Source organism: Numenius arquata, chromosome 28 (genome assembly GCF_964106895.1).
Source record: "Numenius arquata chromosome 28, bNumArq3.hap1.1, whole genome shotgun sequence".
Taxonomy (NCBI): Eukaryota; Metazoa; Chordata; class Aves; order Charadriiformes; family Scolopacidae; genus Numenius; species Numenius arquata.
The window spans coordinates 2,937,813-2,959,748 of record NC_133603.1 but is presented as its reverse complement, the minus strand read 5'-3'; the positions used below and the strand labels follow the sequence as shown (position 1 = coordinate 2,959,748).

At 52.3% G+C, this 21,936-nt stretch overlaps 1 protein-coding gene across 1 annotated transcript; it reads left to right on the top strand.

The window, feature by feature from the left end:
* The first annotated feature begins 11,189 nt into the window (after positions 1-11,189).
* On the top strand, positions 11,190-19,353 carry LOC141476148 (L-amino-acid oxidase-like). Its single transcript, XM_074164751.1, has 6 exons — positions 11,190-11,471; positions 13,947-14,059; positions 15,281-15,482; positions 16,256-16,324; positions 16,722-16,855; positions 18,315-19,353. The coding sequence occupies exons 1-6, from the start codon at positions 11,190-11,192 to the stop codon at positions 19,210-19,212; spliced, it is 1,698 nt and encodes a 565-aa protein (XP_074020852.1). The 3' UTR covers positions 19,213-19,353.
* The last annotated feature ends 2,583 nt before the right edge of the window (positions 19,354-21,936 follow it).

Sequence of the window (21,936 nt, the reverse complement as noted above, 5' to 3'; positions counted from 1 at the left end):
GGGGGGGGGCACCCCGGCCCCCCCCAGCACCAGATCGCGAGGGGGAGGGGCGGGGGGGGTCATTTGCCAAATTAATGAGATTAATTAATGAGTTTCAGGCCCCCCCCCCCCCCCTTTGTGCTCATGGGGGGGGCTCTGCTTTTGGGGTGTTCCCCCCCCCCACTGAGCTGACCCCGGAGGAGGAGGAGGAGGGTGATGAAGATGAGGAGGATGAAGAGGATGAGGAGGAGGATAAGGAGGAGGATGAAGATGGGGAGGATGAGGAGGAGGAGGATGAGGAGGAGGAGGAGGAGGAGGATAATGAAGATGGAGAGGATGAAGATGGGGAGGAGGATGAAGAGGAGGATGAAGATGGGGAGGAGGAGGATGAAGAGGATGAGGAGGAGGAAGATGAGGATGAGGAGGAGGAAGATGGGGAGGAGGATGATGAGGAGGAAGAGGATGATGAGGAGGAGGAAGATGAGGAGGAGGATGATGAAGAGGAGGATGATGAAGATGAGGAGGATGAAGAGGATGAGGAGGAGGAGGATGAAGATGGGGAGGATGAAGATGAGAAGGATGAGGATGAAGATGAGGAGGATGAGAATGAGGAGGAGGAGGAGGATGAGGGTGAGGAGGATCAGGGTGAGGAGGATGAAGAGGAGGAGGATCAGGATGAGGAGGAAGAGGACGATGAAGATGAGGAGGACGATGAGGAGGATGAGGAAGAGGATGAGGAGGATGAAGATGAGGAGGATGAAGATGAGGAGGATGAAGAGGAGGATCAGGATGAGGATGAAGATGATGAGGATGAAGATGATGAGGATGAAGATGATGATGATGAAGATGATGATGAGGAGGATGATGAGGATGAAGAGGAGGATGAGGAAGAGGAGGAGGAGGATCAGGATGAGGAAGAGGAGGGTGAGGAGGATGAAGAGGAGGATGAGGAAGAGGAGGAGGAGGATCAGGATGAGGAAGAGGAGGGTGAGGAGGATGAAGAGGAGGATGAGGAAGAGGAAGAGGAGGAGGATGAGGAGGAGGATGAGGAGGATCAGGATGAGGGTGATGAGGAGGAAGAGGAGGATGAAGAGGAGGATGAGGAGCGGGCTGTCCCATCCCCATCCCATCCCACCATCTCCCACATCTCCTGTCCCTGTCCTCATCCCTGTCCCTGTCCTTGTCCCCAACCTTGTCCTCATCCCCATCATCTCCCACATCCCCTGTCCTGTCCCCATCCTCTGTCCCACCATCTCCCACATCTCCTGTCCCTCTCCTTGTCCCCATCCCCATCATCTCCCGCATCTTCTGTCCCCAACCTTGTCCCCATCCCCATCATCTCCCACATCCCCTGTCCCTCTCCCTGTCCCTGTCCCCATCCCTGTCCCACCATCTCCCACATCTCCTGTCCCCAACCTTGTCCTCATCCTTGTCCCATCCCTGTCCCATCATCTCCCACATCTTCTGTCCCCGGTCTCCAACCTTGTCCCCATCCCTGTCCCCATCCCCATCATCTCCCACATCTTCTGTCCCTCTCCTTGTCCCCATCCCTGTCCCCATCCCTGTCCCCATCCCCATCATCTCCCACATCTCCTGTCCCTCTCCTTGTCCCCATCCCTGTCCCATCCCTGTCCCATCATCTCCCACATCTCCTGTCCCCTGTCCCTCTCCTTGTCCCCATCCCCATCATCTCCCACATCTCCTGTCCCCAATCTTGTCCCCATCCCTGTCCCACCATCTCCCACATCTCCTGTCCCCAATCTTGTCCCCATCCCTGTCCCACCATCTCCCACATCTTCTGTCCCCTGTCTCCAACCTTGTCCCCATCCCTGTCCCCATCCGCATCATCTCCCACATCTCCTGTCCCCAACCTTGTCCTCATCCTTGTCCCATCCCCATCCCCACCATCTCCCACATCTTCTGTCCCTCTCCCTCTCCTTGTCCTCATCCCTGTCCCATCCCTGTCCCATCATCTCCTGTCCCCTGTCCCTGTCCCCGTGTCCCCATCCCCTGTCCCATCATCTCCCACATCTCCTGTCCCCTGTCCCTCTCCTTGTCCCCATCCCTGTCCCATCCCCATCCCCACCATCTCCCACATCTTCTGTCCCTCTCCCTCTCCTTGCCCTCATCCCTGTCCCATCCCTGTCCCATCATCTCCTGTCCCCTGTCCCTGTCCCCGTGTCCCCATTCCCTGTCCCATCATCTCCCACATCTCCTGTCCCCATCCCTGTCCCCATCCCTGTCCCCATCCCCATCATCTCCCACATCTCCTGTCCCTGTCCTCATCCCTGTCCCTGTCCTTGTCCCCATCCCTGTCCCACCATCTCCCACATCTCCTGTCCCCAACCTTGTCCCCATCCCTGTCCCCATCCCCATCATCTCCCACATCTTCTGTCCTGTCCCCATCCCCTGTCCCATCATCTCCCACATCTCCTGTCCCTCTCCTTGTCCCCATCCCTGTCCCCATCCCTGTCCCCATCCCCATCCCCATCATCTCCCACATCTCCTGTCCCTCTCCTTGTCCCCATCCCTGTCCCATCCCCATCCCCACCATCTCCCACGTCTTCTGTCCCCTGTCCCCAACCTTGTCCTCATCCATGTCCCCATCCCCATCCCATCCCTGTCCCCATCCCCACCATCTCCCACATCTTCTGTCCCTCTCCCTCTCCTTGCCCTCATCCCTGTCCCATCCCTGTCCCATCATCTCCTGTCCCCTGTCCCTGTCCCCGTGTCCCCATTCCCTGTCCCATCATCTCCCACATCTCCTGTCCCCATCCCTGTCCTCATCCCCATCATCTCCCACATCTCCTGTCCCTGTCCTCATCCCTGTCCCTGTCCCTGTCCCCATCCCTGTCCCACCATCTCCCACATCTCCTGTCCCCATCCCTGTCCCCATCCCTGTCCCCATCCCTGTCCTCATCCCCATCATCTCCCACATCCCCTGTCCCTCTCCCTGTCCCTGTCCCCATCCCTGTCCCACCATCTCCCACATCTCCTGTCCCCAACCTTGTCCTCATCCTTGTCCCATCCCTGTCCCATCATCTCCCACATCTCCTGTCCCTCTCCTGGTCACCATCCCTGTCCCATCCCCATCATCTCCCACGTTTCCTCTCCTTTCCCTGTCCCCAACCTTGTCCTCATCCCTGTCCCACCATCTCCCACATCTCCTGTCCCTCTCCCTGTCCCCATCCCTGTCCCATCATCTCCCACATCTCCTGTCCCTCTCCCTGTCCCCATCCCTGTCCCATCATCTCCCACATCTCCTGTCCCCAACCTTGTCCTCATCCCTGTCCCATCCCTGTCCCATCATCTCCCACATCTCCTGTCCCTCTCCTTGTCCCCATCCCTGTCCCACCATCTCCCACATCTTCTGTCCCCTGTCCCCAACCTTGTCCCCATCCCTGTCCTCATCCCCATCATCTCCCACATCCCCTGTCCTGTCCCCATCCTCTGTCCCACCATCTCCCACATCTCCTGTCCCCATCCCTGTCCCCATCCCTGTCCTCATCCCCATCGTCTCCCACATCTCCTGTCCCTCTCCCTGTCCCTGTCCCATCCCTGTCCCATCATCTCCCACATCTTCTGTCCCCAACCTTGTCCTCATCCCCATCATCTCCCACATCTCCTGTCCCTCTCCCTGTCCCCATCCCCATCCCCGTCCCTGTCCCATCCCTGTCCCATCATCTCCCACATCTCCTGTCCTCATCTCCTGTCCTCATCCCCTGTCCTTGTCCCCATCCCTGTCCCCATCCCCATCATCTCCCACATCTCCTGTCCCTCTCCTTGTCCCCATCCCTGTCCTCATCCCCATCATCTCCCACATCTCCTGTCCCTCTCCCTGTCCCTGTCCCATCCCTGTCCCATCATCTCCCACATCTCCTGTCCCCAACCTTGTCCTCATCCTTGTCCCATCCCTGTCCCATCATCTCCCACATCTTCTGTCCCCTGTCCCCAACCTTGTCCCCATCCCTGTCCCCATCCCCATCATCTCCCACATCTTCTGTCCCCAACCTTGTCCTCATCCCCATCATCTCCCACATCCCCTGTCCTGTCCCCATCCTCTGTCCCACCATCTCCCACATCTCCTGTCCCTCTCCCTGTCCCCATCCCTGTCCCCATCCCCACCATCTCCCACATCTCCTGTCCCTCTCCCTGTCCCCATCCCCGTCCCCGTCCCCTGGGGGTTTCGTTCCGTGCCCTCTCCCACAAATCTATCAAGTTTTTTAAGGAGGAAAAAGCCGTTTTTGGGTTGAATTCCACATCCCCCCCCCACCCCAATCACCAAGGCTTAGGCCCGATCGCAGGGCCCCGTTGCCATGGCTCCCGTCACCATGGCAACCTCCCCCCCGCCCGCTGGGGCTGACGGGCGGGGAGGGCGGACCAATCACAGCGGAGATTGACGGCGGCGCCGGACCAATGGCGGTGGGGATATTGAAGGAAAGCGGGAGGCGGCGGCCAATGGGCGCGGGGCGTGGGCGGGGCCGTTCGTCTCCCGGAAGCGGTGAGGGCCGGGAGGAAAATGGCGGCCAGTTCGAAAGGGGAGCGCGGCGGGGGGGGGGGGGGGGGGGGAAACCGGGCCCGGCGAGGAGGAGGAGGTGGGGGGGGGGGGGGGGTGTTTCCTCGGTCGGACCGAGCCCCGGGGGACGTCGTGAGGCGGCTGGACCCCCTCAGAGTGAGTGAGTGGGGGGGGGGGGGGGCCGAGGGAGGATTTGGGGCGGGGGGGGAACGAGAGGCCTGAGGGAAAATGGCGGAGGGGCTGAGGGGGCATTTGAGGGGGGGGATATGGGAGGCGAAATGGGGGGGGGGGCAGGTTGGGGGGGGGGGGGTGTGTGGCCTGGGGGAGCCCTGAGTTTGGGGGGGGGGGCTGGCAGGGGGGGCCTGAAGTGTGTGTGGGGGGGGTGTTACCCCAACTGGGACCCACACCCCCCCACCCTCTGAGACACCCCCCCCCCCCCGAGCCCTCCAGGATCTCCTGGGAGGTTCTGGAGCACCCCGGGACCTTCTCACACCCCCCCTTCCGGAGCCCCCCCCAGGACACCCCGGGGGCGGTGGTGGGCATCCATGGGGTGGTGGTGGTGGCCATCCATGAGGTTGTAGTGGCCACCTATGGGGTGGTGGTGACCATCTATGGGGTGGTGGTGGTCATCCATGAGGTTGTGGTGGCCATCCATGAGGTGGTGACCACCTATGGGGTGGTGGTGGCCATCCGTGAGGTGGTGGTGACCATCTATGGGGTGGTGGTGACCATCTATGAGGTGGTGGTGGCCATCCGTGGGGTGATGGTGGCCATCCACGAGGTGGTGACCACCTATGGGGTGGTGGTGGCCATCCGTGAGGTGGTGGTGCCCACCTATGGGGTGGTGGTGACCATCTATGAGGTGGTGGTGACCACCTATGGGGTGGTGGTGACCATCTATGGGGTAGTGATGGCCACCTATGAGGTGGTGGTGGCCATCCGTGGGGTGATGGTGGCCATCCACGAGGTGGTGGCCATCCATGGGGTGGTGGTGGTCATCCATGAGGTTGTGGTGGCCATCTGTAGGGTTCCGTAGTGGCCCGTAGGGACTTGTAGGGGTCCATAGGAGCTCCTAGGGGCCTGGGGGTGTCCATAGGGGTCTGGGGGGGGGGGGGGTTGTCCATAGAATAATAATTAAGAAAAATCAAATTATTTCCCTCTCCTCTCATTAATCAACTTATTTCCCCCTCCCCTCATTAATCAACTTATTTCCCCTCCCCTCATTAATCAACTTATTTCCCCTCCCCTCATTAATCGGCTTATTATCCCCCTCCTCATTAATCAACTTATTCCCCCCTCCCCTCATTAATCAATTTATTTCTCCCCCTCCCCTCATTAATCAACTTATTATCCCCCTCCCCTCATTAATCAACTTATTTCCCTCTCCCCTCATTAATCAACTTATTTCCCCCCCTCCCCTCATTAATCAACTTATTATCCCCCTCCCCTCATTAATCAACTTATTTCCCTCTCCCCTCATTAATCAACTTATTTCTCCCTCCCCTCATTAATCAACTTATTTCCCCCCCTCCCCTCATTAATCAACTTATTCCCCCCTCCCCTCATTAATCAACTTATTTCCCCCCCTCCCCTCATTAATCAACTTATTTCCCCCCCTCCCCTCATTAATCAACTTATTCCTCCCTCCCCTCGTTAATCAACTTATTTCCCCCCCTCCCCTCATTAATCAACTTATTCCCCCCTCCCCTCATTAATCAACTTATTTCTCCCCCTCCCCTCATTAATCAACTTATTCCTCCCTCCCCTCATTAATCAACTTATTCCTCCCTCCCCTCATTAATCAACTTATTTCCCCCCCTCCCCTCATTAATCAATTTATTTCCCCCCTCCCCTCATTAATCAACTTATTCCCCCCTCCCCTCATTAATCAACTTATTTCCACCCCTCCCCTCATTAATCAACTTATTTCCACCCCTCCCCTCATTAATCAACTTATTTCCCTCTCCCCTCATTAATCAACTTATTTCCCCCCCTCCCCTCATTAATCAACTTATTTCCCCTCCCCTCATTAATCAACTTATTTCCCCCTCCCCTCATTAATCAACTTATTTCCCCCCTTACCTCGTTAAGCAAAACCAACCTTGAATCCAGCGGATAATTAATTGGCACCTAATTATCTCCCCATCTCCCCCCTCCCCCACTTGACCTCATTTCATTCCGTTTCCATCCTTCCCAGTTACCGGCTGTAACCAGTTTGAGGAGGAAACTGGGGTTTCCAGTAAACGATGGGGGGAGGAGCCCTCTTGAGCAACCCTCCTCGTTAGCGCTTAAGCCCGAAACCGGTTTTAATTAGGTTCCTTATCGGAAAGAAAAAACCACACCCCCCAAAAAAAATATCCGTGAATATCCGTGTTTCATCCCGTCAGAAACGTTGTGTCTCTCCATGATGTCATCATCTGTGGGGCGGGAGGGTGTGTCATCCGTGGGTCATGATGGCCATCCATGGGGTGGTGGCGTCCATCCATGGGGTTGTGGGGGTCATCCGTGGGGTGCTGGCCATCCATGGGGTGGTCGGGGTCCATCCGTGGGGTGGTCGGGGTCCATCCGTGGGGTGGTGGGGGTCATCTGTGGGGTGGTGGCCATCCATAGGGTGGTGGTGGCCATCCATGGGGTTGTGGGGGTCATCCGTGGGGTGGTGGCCATCCATAGGGTGGTGGTAGCCATTCATGGGGTGGTCGGGGTCCATCCATGGGGTGGTGGGGTCCATCCATGGGGTGGTGGTGGCCGTCCATGGGGTGGTGGCGTCCATCCATGGGGTTGTGGGGGTCATCCGTGGGGTGGTCGGGGTCCATCCATGGGGTGGTCGGGGTCCATCCGTGGGGTGGTGGGGTCCATCCATGGGGTGGTGGTGGCTATCCGTGGGGTGGTCGGGGTCCATCCATGGGGTGGTGGGGGTCATCCGTGGGGTGGTGGCCATCCATGGGGTGGTCGGGGTCCATCCGTGGGGTGGTGGGGTCCATCCATGGGGTGATGGCGTCCATCCATGGGGTGGTCAGGGTCCATCCATGGGGTGGTGGGGTCCATCCATGGGGTGGTGGTGGCCATCCATGGGGTGGTGGGGTCCATCCATGGGGTGGTGGTGGCCATCCGTGGGGTGGTCGGGGTCCATCCATGGGGTGGTTGGGGTCCATCCATGGGGTGGTGGGGGTCATCCGTGGGGTGGTGACCATCCATAGGGTGGTGGTGGCCATCCTTGGGTCATGATTGCCATCCATGAGGTGGTGGGGCCATCCATAGGGTTGTGGGGGTCATCCGTGGGGTGGTGGCCATCCATGGGGTGGTGGCCATCCATGGGGTGGTGGTGGCCATCCATAGGGTGGTGGGGGTCATCCATGGAGTGGTGGTGACCATCCATGAGGTGATGGTGGCCGTCCTTGATTCATGATGACCATTCATGGAATGGTGGTGACCACCCGTGAGGTGATCATGGCCATCCATGGGGGGGTGGTGGCCACTAGTGAGGTGGTGGTGGCCGTCCTTTGGTCATGATGGCCATCCGTGGGGTGCTGGTGACATCCTATAGGGTCGCGGTGACCACCCATGAGGTGGTCATGGCCATCCATGGAGTGGTGGTGACATCCTGTAGGGTGGTGGTGGCCACCTATGGGGTGGTGGTGGCCATCCATGAGGTAATACGTGGATGGATGGCCATCACCACCCCATAGGTGGTCACCACCCCGTGGATGGCCACCACCACCCCATGGATGGCCACCATCACCCCATCCTGGTTGGTTTGGAGGGAAAAGATGGTTTTTGGTGGCTTTATTATTATTCTTCCTCTTTTTTTTAGGAGCAGAACGGGGCCAAGGTGCCCACCCAGGCTTGAGAAGGTCCATCTGGTGAACGCAACCCAAGGGGACGGTTCCTCGGGTCCATTTATGGTCCTTTGGTGGGTCAAAGGATAAAATCCCGGGAAAAAGTCCCCCCGTTTTGGCCATTCCGGGCTTCCCTCCTTGGGGATCGACCCAACATGACGTCCAAGAGATGGACCTTCATCTGGATGTCACCAGAAAAGACATTTTTTTGGGGGGGGAAAAGACCTAAAACCCAACGTAAAGGTGAACTTTGAAGATATTTCCCAACCAGGAAGGTCTCGGCCACCAGCTGGAGGTGGGGAATGACCGAAGCTGGTGACACCCAGGAGAAGAAACCAACCAGCCGCGCCCCACCTCAAAAACCACCTCCTGATGACTCCATCCCTTCCCGCTTCCCCTTCTGGTGACAAATCGCCCGGTTTTTGTTTTTTTTTTTTCTTGCCACGGCCCTGATTGGTCCGGGCTATAAAATGAAAAGCAAATCTCAGCAGAGGACTTCTCCTCCACCTCCTTCTCCTCCACCTCCTTCTCCTCCACCTCCTTCTCCTTCTCCTCACGCTTGGAACCATGACCGGCAGCGGTGAGTGACTTATTTCTCCTCCCTTGAGCTTCTCGGGGTTGGATTTTTGGGGGGGGGTTCCTTTATTTTTCCTGGGGGTGTGGGGTGTGGGATGGTCCTAATGATGGAGGGAGAGGTGGAAAGAATGGGTCCTAGGCTCAAGATATCTCCAGGGACCTTCCTGGAGGACACCTCCTTGGGGTTTCTCCACATCTACCCCCAAGAGGAGAAGGTCTGATGGAAGAAGGAGACCTCCTGGGCATCAGGGTTGGGGTTTCTCCACACCTGGCCCCAAGAGGAGAAGGTCTGATGGAAGAGGGAGATCCCTCAGAGGTTTCCTCAGAGGTTTCTCCAGAAACACCGGGTCCTAGGCTCAAGATATCTCCAGGGACCTTCCTGGAGGACACCTCCTTGGGGTTTCTCCACGTCTACCTCCAAGAGGAGAAGGTCTGATGGAAGAAGGAGACCTCCTGGGCATCAGGGTTGGGGTTTCTCCACGTCTGGTCCCAAGAGGAGAAGGTCTGATGGAAGAGGGAGGTCCCTCAGAGGTTTGGGACAACAAGCTCCGAGGTTTATTCCCAGTTTGACCCAAGTTTTCTGCAGATTTGGGGCTGTTCCACCAAAAAAAAAAAAAAGGTGATTTTCCAGCCCGGAGAATCCCCCGGGGGGTGGTTTTTAATGGCTTTTGGGGTTGGTTTTTTTTTTTTCCCCTTTTTTGGGTTTTTTTCCTTTTTTTTTTTTCCTTGGAAAGAAAGTGCCGAGATTTGGGGAAGAAGGAAAAGAAAGTGAAAGTCGCCCCGAGGTGATTTGGGTGAAAAGAAACCGAAAACAGGGAAATCCCCGGGGGTGGTTTCTGTTCAAAAGTCTCCTCCCTCCGAAATCCAGAATATTGGCTTTTCCCCCCAAAAATATAGACTATTGTTTCTTCTCTCCAAAAATATAGAATATTGGCTTTTTCCCCAAAATGTAGAATATTGTCTTTTCTCTCAAAAATATAGAATATCGTGTCTTTTTCCAAAAATATAGAATATTGTCTTTTCTCTCCAAAAATACAGAATATTGGTTTTTTCCCCAAAAATATAGAATATTGTCTTTTCTCTCCAAAAATATAGAATATTGGTTTTTTCCCCAAAAATATAGAATATTGTCTTTTCCCTCCAAAAATATAGAATATTGTCTTTTCCCTCAAAATATAGAATATTGTCTTTTCCCTCCAAAAGTATAGAATATTGGTTTTTTCCCCCAAAATATAGAATATTTTCTTTTCCCTCAAAAATATAAAATATTGTCTTTCCCTCCAAAAATATAGAATATTGTCTTTCCCTCCAAAAATATAGAATATTGTCTTTTCTCTCCAAAAATATAGAATATTGTCTTTTCCCCCTTAAAATATAGAACATTGTATTTTTGTCCAAAAATATGGAATATTGTCTTTCCCTCCAAAAATATATATATCGTCTCTTTTTCCAAAAATATCGAATATTGTCTTTTTCTCCAAAAATATAGAATATTGTCTTTTCCCCAAAATGTAGAATATTGGCTTTTCCCTCAAAAACGTAGAATATTGTCTCTTTTTCCAAAAAAATAAAATATTGTCTTTTTCTTCCAAAATACAGAATATTGTCTTTTTCTTCCAAAATATAGAATATTGTCTTTTCCTCCAAAAATACAGAATATTGTCTTTTCCCTCAAAAATATAGAATATTGTCTTTTCCCCAAAAATACAGAATATTGTCTTTCCCTCCAAAAATATATATTGTCTCTTTTTCCAAAAATATAGAATATTGTCTTTTCTCTCCAAAAATATAGAATATTGTATTTTCCCTTAAAATATAGAATATTGTCTTTTCCTCCAAAAAAATCAAATATTGTCTTTTCCCTCCAAAATACAGAATTTTTTTCTTTTCCCTCAAAAATATAGAATATTGTCTCTTTGTCCAAAAATATAGAATTTTGTCTCCTTCCTCCAAAAATATAGAATATTGGTTTTTTTCCCCAAAAATATAGAATATTGTCTTTTCCCTTAAAATATAGAATTTTGTCTTTTCCTCCAAAAATACCGAATATTGTCTTTTCCCCAAAATATCAAATATTATCTTTTCCTCCAAAAAATATTGAATTTGGCCTTGTTTTCTCCTTAAAAAAAGATCCATAAACCCCCCCGTTCCCGGACTCTTGGCCGTCCCGGAATTTCTCCTCGTTCCCCGGATTTCCTCATCCTCCCGACTTGAGCCAAAAATAGGGATTTATCCGATTATTTTCCCGACGTTCCCGGCTTTTTTTCGGGGGAGGAATCTCCATGTTGCTCCCCCTCCCCCGCCCTCCTTCCCTTATTTCCTCCTTTTTTCTCTTTTTCTCCCCAGTTCTTCTCCAGATCTTCCTCCTTTTCCTTGGTCTCCTCGTCTCCGGGAGCTTCCAGGCTTTCCCTGAGGATTGTCTCCGGGACCAGGATTACGAAGAACTCCTGGAGATCGTCCAAAAAGGGTTAAAACCCCACAGTTCGCCCTCCGAGGTCCTCGTCGTGGGGGCGGGGATAAGCGGCCTCACGGCGGCCAAGTTGCTCCGAGACGCCGGCCACAAGGTGAGGAATCCCACCGGGAGACCTCCTCGGGTTTTGGGTTGTCCACCCGGGAAAAGAATTTTCCGGCGTCTGGAGGGAAAAGGATGGAAAACCCTTGGGTTCCCTCCAATTTTGTCCCGTTTTTGGGTGGGATTTGGCCAAACCGAGGTTGGGGAGGAGCTGGATGCGAAGCAAGTTGGTGAGATGTTCCTCAAGAAGGGGGTTTTGAGGGTCAGGAGGAGCTTCAGCCACCCTGGGACAACCCTGGGACAACCCCGGGGGTTGGATGAGACCCTTCCAGGAGCACCTCAACTTCTTCCCTTCTCCAACTCATCCTAACGCTGATGGGGATCAACCAGCCCAAGACTCATGGGTGGTCCTGGGGGGGCTTCAAAACCACCTTGAGCAGCCCAAAAAGTCCCAAGCCATGAGTTTGGAAGCTCTCAAAAGACGGGAAGGGATGGGTTGGGGTCTTCTTCTGGCTGGTTCCAAGCCGCTTGGTTGATCCCTGCCGAGGTGGAGGAGCTGGATGCGAAGCAAGTTGGTGAGATGTTCCTCAAGAAGGAGGTTTTGAGGGTCAGGAGGAGCTTCAGCCACCCTGGGACAACCCTGGGACAACCCTGGAGGTTGGATGAGACCCTTCCAGGAGCACCTCAACTTCTTCCCTTCTCCAACTCATCCCAAGGGTGACCTTTGTTGATGGAGATCAACCAGCCCAAGACTCATGGGTGGTCCTGGGGGGGCTTCAAAACCACCTTGAGCAGCCCAAAAAGTCCCAAGCCATGAGTTTGGAAGCTCTCAAAAGACGGGAAGGGATGGGTTGGGGTCTTCTTCTGGCTGGTTCCAAGCCCCTTGGTTGATCCCCCCCGAGGTGGAGGAGCTGGATGCGAAGCAAGTTGGTGAGATGTTCCTCAAGAAGGAGGTTTTGAGGGTCAGGAGGAGCTTCAGCCACCCTGGGACAACCCTGGGACAACCCCGGAGGTTGGATGAGACCCTTCCAGGAGCACCTCAACTTCTTCCCTTCTCCAACTCATCCTAACGCTGATGGGGATCAACCAGCCCAAGACTCATGGGTGGTCCTGGGGGGCTTCAAAACCACCTTGAGCAGCCCAAAAAGTCCCAAGCCATGAGTTTGGAAGCTCTCAAAAGACGGGAAGGGATGGGTTGGGGTCTTCTTCTGGCTGGTTCCAAGCCCCTTGGTTGATCCCTGCCGAGGTGGAGGAGCTGGATGCGAAGCAAGTTGCTGAGATGTTCCTCAAGAAGGGGGTTTTGAGGGTCAGGAGGAGCTTCAGCCACCCTGGGACAACCCTGGGACAACCCCGGGGGTTGGATGAGACCCTTCCAGGAGCACCTCAACTTCTTCCCTTCTCCAACTCATCCTAACGCTGATGGGGATCAACCAGCCCAAGACTCATGGGTGGTCCTGGGGGGCTTCAAAACCACCTTGAGCAGCCCAAAAAGTCCAAGCCATGAGTTTGGAAGCTCTCAAAAGACGGGAAGGGATGGGTTGAGGTCTTCTTCTGGCTGGTTCCAAGCCCCTTGGTTGATCCCCGCCGAGGTGGAGGAGCTGGATGCGAAGCAAGTTGGTGAGATGTTCCTCAAGAAGGAGGTTTTGAGGGTCAGGAGGAGCTTCAGCCACCCTGGGACAACCCTGGGACAACCCCGGGGGTTGGATGAGACCCTTCCAGGAGCACCTCAACTTCTTCCCTTCTCCAGCTCATCCCAAGGGTGACCTTTGTTGATGGAGATCAACCAGCCCAAGACTCATGGGTGGTCCTGGGGGGCTTCAAAACCACCTTGAGCAGCCCAAAAAGTCCCAAGCCATGAGTTTGGAAGCTCTCAAAAGACGGGAAGGGATGGGTTGGGGTCTTCTTCTGGCTGGTTCCAAGCCCCTTGGTTGATCCCCCCCGAGGTGGAGGAGCTGGATGCGAAGCAAGTTGGTGAGATGTTCCTCAAGAAGGAGGTTTTGAGGGTCAGGAGGAGTTTCAGCCACCCTGGGACAACCCTGGGACAACCCCGGGGGTTGGATGAGACCCTTCCAGGAGCACCTCAACTTCTTCCCTTCTCCAACTCATCCCAAGGGTGACCTTTGTTGATGGAGATCAACCAGCCCAAGACTCATGGGTGGTCCTGGGGGGCTTCAAAACCACCTTGAGCAGCCCAAAAAGTCCCAAGCCATGAGTTTGGAAGCTCTCAAAAGACGGGAAGGGATGGGTTGAGGTCTTCTTCTGACCTCTCGACCGACGTTAGGACCTTTCTCATGGCTTTGACGGTGGCCAAATTGGGGGGGGATGGAGAAATTCGGAATTGAGAAACCGCCCCGGAGGAAGAGGGATCTTGGCCAAACGGAGAGGAGTTTTGGATCCGCGGCTGGTTCCTTGGCCACCTGGAGGGGACCTCTCCCACCCCGTGGGCCAAAACGCCCGTCGGACTTGCCCAAACGTCTCCCAAACTCCACCCCTTTTTCCCCCCCCCCCCCTTCCCCCCTCGTTTTAGGTGACGGTCCTGGAGACGAGCGATCGGGTGGGTGGGAGGATCAAGACCTACCGCTCCAAGGGACAGGACTGGTTCGTGGAGCTGGGAGCCATGCGCCTGCCCAGCAAGCACAGGTAAAGGTCCACGTCCCTCTTGGTGGCCACCAACGGGGTGAGGAACCGACCCCAAAGCTCTGCTTTGAGATGGGGCTGAGGAGCAGGAGGTGGGTTTGGGGAGGAAGGAGGTCTCCGCCCCGTCTCTCCGCCCGGAGAACATCTAACGGGGTCAAACCCACCCCATCATCCGTCTTTGAGGTGGGAAAATGGAAGGAGACCTCTGGTTTGGAGGTCACGGCATGAGGAGATGGACGTTCCAGCAGGTGGGATGGAGAAGACACCCAACCTGGTCTCCAAGGGGGTGGGCTGGGGTCTCCAAGAGGGTCTCCAAGGAGGTGGGCTCAGCCATGGGCCCAGAAACGCCCCGGGAAGAGGTAAAGGTCCACGTCCCTCTTGGTGGCCACCAACGGGGTGAGGAACCGACCCCAAAGCTCTGCTTTGAGATGGGGCTGAGGAGCAGGAGGTGGGTTTGAGGAGGAAGGAGGTCTCCGCCTCGTCTCTCCGCCCGGAGAACATCTAACGGGGTCAAACCCACCCCATCATCCGTCTTTGAGGTGGGAAAATGGAAGGAGACCTCTGGTTTGGAGGTCACGGCATGAGGAGATGGACGTTCCAGCGGGTGGGATGGAGAAGACACCCAACCTGGTCTCCAAGGGGGTGGGCTGGGGTCTCCAAGAGGGTCTCCAAGGAGGTGGGCTCAGCCATGGGCCCAGAAACGCCCCGGGAAGAGGTAAAGGCCCACGTCCCTCTTGGTGGCCACCACGGGGTGAGGAACCGACCCCAAAGCTCTGCTTTGAGATGGGGCTGAGGAGCAGGAGGTGGGTTTGGGGAGGAAGGAGGTCTCCGCCCCATCTCTCCGCCTGGAGAACATCTCCATAAAGGGGTCAAACCCACCCCATCATCCGTCTTTGAGGTGGGAAAATGGAAGGAGACCTCTGGTTTGGAGGTCACGGCATGAGGAGATGGACGTTCCAGCGGGTGGGATGGAGAAGACACCGAACCTGGGGTCTTCCAACCACCCATCTCTCTTCCTCCCCGTCCCATCCTTGGGCAACCAGAAGAACATGAGCCAAAGGGCCACCATCTCCCCTCAGGCCCCCAAAAATCAGATGCGGTTGATGGAAAACGGTCCTTTTTAGGCTTTGGTGGAGGTTTCTTGAGGGGGGTTTGGTTGGTTGGTTGGTTGGTTGGTTGGTTGGTTGGTTGGTTGTCACCACGTGTCCTTTTCCTCTTCTCCAGGCTGGTGAGGGAATTCATCAAGCAGTTTGGCCTCAAGCTCAACCCCTTCAAGGAGACGGACCCCAAGGCCTGGTTTTTGGTGAACGGCGTTCGGGCACGGGCCGAGGAGGTCACCAGGAACCCCGATGTCCTCAAGTATCCAGTGAAACCCTCCGAGAAGGGCAAGAGCGCCCGAGAGCTCTACAGAGAAACTCTTGAGAAGGTACGTGCCCAACGGGGGCAACTTTGCTCGTCCACCTCCACCCCCAAACTAAGGCCATGGACCTCTTGGAGTGGGGCTGGAGGAAGCTACGGGGATGATCCAAGGGTTGAGAGTTTTGCGGGGGGGTTTATCCTGGAGAAGAGAAGGCTCCAAGGAGACCTTCAAGCTCCTTTCAGAGCCCATCCCTGGAGGTGGCTCAAGACCAGGTTGGATGGGGCTTGGGAGGTGTCTCCCATCCCTGGAGGTGGTTCAAGACCAGGTTGGATGGGGCTTGGAGCAACCTGGGCTGGTGGGAGGTGTCTCCCATCCCTGGAGGTGGTTCAAGACCAGGTTGGATGGGGCTTGGAAGATGTTTCCCATCCTTGGAGATGGTTCAAGACCAGGTTGGACGGGGCTTGGAGCAACCTGGTCTTGTGGGAGGTGTCTCCCATCCCTGGAGATGGTTCAAGACCAGGTTGGACGGGGCTTGGAAGATGTTTCCCATCCCTGGTGGTGGTTCAAGACCAGGTTGGACGGGGCTTGGAAGATGTTTCCCATCCCTGGAGGTGGTTCAAGACCAGGTTGGACAGGGCTTGGACCAACCTGGGCTGGTGGGAGGTGTCCATGCCCATGGAACTGGATGGTCTTTAAGGTCCCTTCCAACTCTAACCACTCTATGAAGCTGTGGTGGACCTTCACTTGCACCTTGGGTTGAGGGAGACCCAACCATGGGTGGAAGAGGACTCAACCATGGGTTGAGGAAGACTCTGAATCCATCAATGTTTCTTCTCCAGGCTCTCAAGAGCTTCCAGAAGATGGACTGCAAGGCCGTTTTGGCCAAATACGACTCCTTCTCCACCAAGGTAAAGGGCTGGGGTGTAAATTTGACCCCCCCGATGGCCACCAACCTTCATCCCTTCTTCGAGAAAGGCTCTACCTCTCCAATCTCTTCCTCCCTTGACGTTTTTGGGTGGGTTTTCCCCCAAAAACGGAGCAAATTGGACCCCCGTGGGGTCCTCAGGGGTGTTCTTCCCCCCGCCCAGGCCCCGAATTTCCTTTGTTCCTTCATCTCCAGAACTTCTTCTGAAGGAGACGTTGATCTCCAGCAACGAGAGCTCCGTAAACCCCCCCCCCCCCTCAAACTTCCGGTTTGGGCTTTAAATGGACGAGGAGCTGGATTTTTTTGGGGATAAAAAGAGGGGAAAAGGTGCGCCGATGGAGATAATAATGTCTTTTTTTGGGTTTTTTGGGTTTTTCTAGGAATATTTGATTAAAGAAGGAAATTTGAGCCGAGGAGCCGTCGACATGATCGGTGACTTGATGAACGAGGACTCGGGGTTCTACCTCTCCTTCCTCGACTCCGTGTGGCACTACTATATCTTCTCTGACACGAGGTAGGACCACCACGGAGAGGACATCTGGGTGGCCTCGATGTGACCCCTCCTGGTGGCCTTGATGGGACCCCTCCTGGTGGCGTTGATGGGACCCCTCCTGGTGGCGTTGATGTCTTGATGGGACCCCTCCTGGTGGCCTCGATGGGACCCCTCTTGGTGGCCTTGGTGGGACCCCTCCTGGTGGCCTCGATGGGATCCCTCCTGGTGGCCTTGATGGGATCCCTCCTGGTGGCCTCGGTGGGATCCCTCCTGGTGGCCTCGATGGGATCCCTCCTGGTGGGCTCGATGGGATCCCTCCTGGTGGCCTCGATAGGACCCCTCTTGGTGGCCTCGATGGGACCTTTCCTGGTGGGCTCGATGGGATCCCTCCTGGTGGCCTTGATGTCTTGATGGGACCCCTCCTGGTGGCCTCGATGGGATCCCTCCTGGTGGTGTTGATGTTTTGATGGGACCCCTCCTGGTGGCCTTGATGGGATCCCTCCTGGTGGTGTTGATGTCTTGATGGGATCCCTCCTGGTGGCCTTGGTGGAATCCCTCCTGGTGGCCTTGATGGGACCCTTCCTGGTGGCCTCGGTGGGATCTCTCCTGGTGGCCTCGATAGGACCCCTCTTGGTGGCCTCGATGGGACCTTTCCTGGTGGGCTCGATGGGATCCCTCCTGGTGGCCTCGATAGGACCCCTCTTGGTGGCCTCGATGGGACCTTTCCTGGTGGCCTTGATGGGACCCCTCCTGGTGGGCTCGATGGGATCCCTCCTGGTGGCCTCGATAGGACCCCTCTTGGTGGCCTCGATGGGACCTTTCCTGGTGGGCTCGATGGGATCCCTCCTGGTGGCCTTGATGTCTTGATGGGACCCCTCCTGGTGGCCTCGATGGGATCCCTCCTGGTGGTGTTGATGTTTTGATGGGACCCCTCCTGGTGGCCTTGATGGGATCCCTCCTGGTGGTGTTGATGTCTTGATGGGATCCCTCCTGGTGGCCTTGGTGGAATCCCTCCTGGTGGCCTTGATGGGACCCTTCCTGGTGGTGTCGATGGGATCCCTCCTGGTGGCCTTGATGGGACCCCTCTTGGTGGCCTTGATGTCTTGGTGGGACCCCTCCTGGTGGCCTCGATGGGACCCCTCTTGGTGGCCTTGGTGGGACCCCTCCTGGTGGTGTTGATGTCTTGATGGAACCCCTCCTGGTGGCCTCGATGGGATCCCTCCTGGTGGCCTCGATGGGCCCCTCCTGGTGGCCTCGGTGGGATCTCTCCTGGTGGCCTCAATGGGATCCCTCCTGGTGGCCTCGATGGGACCCCTCTTGGTGGCCTCGGTGGGATCCCTCTTGGTGGCCTCGATGCCCAGCTGGGATCCCTCCCGGTTCAAAGGTGCCACCAAGCTCTGTTGGTACCTCCGGGAGAGTTCCTACGCTTCCCAACCCCTCGAGGACCTTCTTTGACCTCCTCCTTCTCCTTCCTTTCCAGTTTCGATGAGATCACGGGGGGGTTCGACCGACTCCCCGGGGCCTTCCGCAAAGCCCTGCCCGGCGTCGTCCTCTTCAATTCCACCGTGAAGAAGATCGTCGCCGAGGGAGACAAGGTCCGGGTCTTCTACAACGCCTCCAACTCTTCTTCCTCCCTCAACCACGTGACCGCCGATTACGTCCTCGTCACCTCCACCGCCAAGGCCACCAGGCGCATCCGCTTCCACCCTCCTCTTTCTCTTCCCAAGTCCCACGCCCTACGCTCCCTCCACTACGCCGCCTCCACCAAGGTGGCCTTGGTTTGCACCCGGAAGTTTTGGGAAGAGGAAGGTATCCGGGGTGGACAATCCGTCACCGACCGCCCTTCCCGCTTCATCTACTACCCCAACCACAACTTCTCCGACGGTTTGGGGGTCATCTTGGCTTCCTACACTTGGAACGACGACGCCGACTTCTTCCTACCTTTGAAGGACGAGGAGATCCTGGAGGTGGTCTTTCAAGACCTGGCCGCCGTCCACGACTTGACGGAGGGCTACCTACGGGAGATTTGCCCCGAAAAGGTGGTCCAAAAGTGGCAACTGGACCTTCATTCCATGGGGGCCTTCGCCGCCTTCACCCCTTATCAGTTCGTGGACTACTCGGAGCTCCTCTTCCCACCTCAAGGGAGGATCTTCTTCGCCGGGGAACACACCGCCCAACCCCACGCCTGGATCGAGACCTCCGTGAAATCGGGCGTGAGGGCGGCCAGGGACATCCATCGCCGAGGTGACCCCCTCCCCGAACCCCCCACCCCCCCCCGCCCCCGGGAGATGGAGGAGGAGGAAGAGGAGGAGGAAGAAGAGGAGGAAGAGGTGACGGTGAAGACCTCGGGGAGCTTCTGGGCCAAGGAAGATCTTTGAGGTGGAAGGAGAAAAGGGGGAGGGGGAGGGGGAGCGTTAAAAAACCCAACGGAAGCGGTAAAAAAACCAACGGATGTGTTAAAAACCAACAAAAGTGCTAAAAAACCCAATAAAAGTGTTAAAAAACCCATCAAAAGTGCTAAAAAAACCAATAAAAATGCTAAAAAAAACCACCAAAAGTGTTAAAAACCCAATAAAAGTGTTAAAAAACCAATAATAGCGCTAAAAAACCCAACAAAAGCGTTAAAAAACCAACAAAAGTGCTAAAAAAAACCAATAAAAGTGTTAAAAAACCAATAAAAGTGTTAAAAAACCCAATAGAAGTGTTAAAAAAACCCAACAAAAGTGTTAAAAAACCCAACAAAAGTGTTAAAAAACCAACAAAAGCGTTAAAAAACCAACAAAAGTGCTAAAAAAAAAACAATAAAAGTGTTAAAAACCCAACAAAAGTGTTAAAAACCAATGTGTTAAAAAAACCAACAAAAGTGTTAAAAAACCCAACAAAAGCGTTAAAAAACCAATAAAAGTGTTAAAAAAGCCCACCAAAAGTGTTAAAAAAACCCAATAAGTGTTAAAAAACCAACAAAAGTGTTAAAAAAACCCAACAAAAGCGTTAAAAAACCAATAAAAGTGTTAAAAAAATGCAATAAAAGTGTTAAAAAACCAATAAAAGTGCTAAAAAGCCCAATAAAAGTGTTAAAAAACCAACACAAGTGCTAAAAAAACCCACCAAGTGTTAAAAAACCCAACAAAAGTGCTAAAAAAAACAACAAAAGCATTAAAAAACAATAAAAGTGTTAAAAAAAGCCCACCAAAAGTGTTAAAAAAACCCAATAAGTGTTAAAAACCCAACAAAAGTGTTAAAAAAACCCAACAAAAGCGTTAAAAACCCAACAAAAGTGCTAAAAAAAGCCAATAAAAGTGCTAAAAAACCCACTAAAAGTGCTAAAAAAACCAACAAAAGTGTTAAAAACCAATAAAAGTTTTAAAAAAGCCAACAAAAGTGTTAAAAAACCCAACAAAAGTGTTAAAAACCAATAAAAGTGCTAAAAAACCCAATAAAGGTGCTAAAAAAACCCAACAAAATTGGTAAAAACCGAATAAAAGTGTTAAAAACCCAACAAAAGTGTTAAAAAACCAATAAAAGTGTTAAAAAAACCACCAAAATGCGTTAAAAAACCCCACAAAAAGCTTCAAAAAACCCACAAAATGTGTTAAAAAAACCCACCAAAACCGTTAAAAAAGCCACCGAAAATTAAAAAACCACCAAAAAGTGCTAAAAAAACCACCAAAAGTGCTAAAAAAACCCACCAAAAGTGCTAAAAAACCACCAAAAATGTTGAAAAAACCGTGGAAAGTGTTAAAGAAACCCACCAAAAATGTTAAAAAGCCATCAAAAATGTTAAAAAACCCAACAAAATTGTTAAAAAAAACACCAAAAATGTTAAAAAACCAACAAAAGTGTCAAAAAACCCCACTAAAACCAGAAAAAAGCCACCAAAAATGTTAAAAACCCAGGAAAAGCCCTTAAAAAACCCCTGGAAAATATGAAAAGCACAATTCCCCAATTTCTTGAATTTCCTGAAATTCCTTAACAATTTCCTTCCTTTCTTTAATTTCCGTAATTGAATTTCCGGTTTCTCGAATTTCCTTCATAATTTCCTTAATTCCTTCATAATTTCCTTAATTTCTTGGGTTTCCTTAATTTCCTTAATTTCTTGAATTTCCTTCATAATTTCCTTAATTTCCTTAGTTTCCTTAATTTAATTATTTCTTTAATTTCCTTAATTTAGTTTCCCTGATTTCTTTAATTTCCTTAAATTCCTTCATAATAATTTCCTTAATTTCTTAAATTTCCTCAATTTCCTTCCTTCAATTTCCCCAGTTTCTCAAATTTCCTTCATAATTTCCTTAATTCCTTAATAATTTCCTTATTTCTTGAATTTCCTTAATTTCCTTAATTTCTTTAATTCCTTAATAATTTCCTTAATTTCCTTAATTTAGTTTCCTTAATTTAATTTCCTTCATTTCTTTAATTTCCTTAATTTAGTTTCCCTGATTTCTTTAATTTTCTTAAATTCCTTCATCATTTCCTTAATTTAGTTTCCTTGATTTAATTTCCTTAATTTCTTGAATTTCCTTAATTTCCTTCCTTGAATTTCCCCAATTTCTTGAATTTCCTGCATAATTTCCTTAATTTCTTTAATGTCCTTAATAATTTCATTAATTTCATTAATTTCTTAAATTTCCTCACTTTCCTTCATTGAATTTCCCCAATTTCTCGAATTTCCTTCCAATTTCCCTTAAATTCCTTCATAATTTCCTTAATTCCTTCATAATTTCCTTAATTCCATAATAATTTCCTTAATTTCTTTAATTTCCTTAAATTCTTGAATTTCCTTAATTTCTCGAATTTCCCCAATTTCTCGAATTTCCTTCCAAATTTCCTTAAATTCCTTCCAATTTTCCTTAAATTCCTTCATAATTTCCTTAAATCCCTTCATAATTTCCTTAATTCCTTCATAATTTCCTTAATTTCTTGAATTCCCTTAATTTCTTGAATTTCCTTAATTTCTCGAATTTCCCCAATTTCTCGAATTTCCTTCCAATTTTCCTTAAATTCCTTCATAATTTCCTTAATTCCTTCATAATTTCCTTAATTCCTTCATAATTTCCTTAATTTCTTTAATTCCCTTAATTTCTTTAATTTCCTTAATTTCTCGA

Coding starts and splice junctions, on each gene's coding strand:
- LOC141476148 (XM_074164751.1), top strand. CDS start 11,190: ATGTTGCTCCCCCTCCCCCGCCCTCCTTCCCTTATTTCCTCCTTTTTT. Junction 11,472..13,946: donor TCCGAGACGCCGGCCACAAG/GTGAGGAATCCC, acceptor CCCTCGTTTTAG/GTGACGGTCCTGGAGACGAG. Junction 15,483..16,255: donor ACAGAGAAACTCTTGAGAAG/GTACGTGCCCAA, acceptor TTTCTTCTCCAG/GCTCTCAAGAGCTTCCAGAA.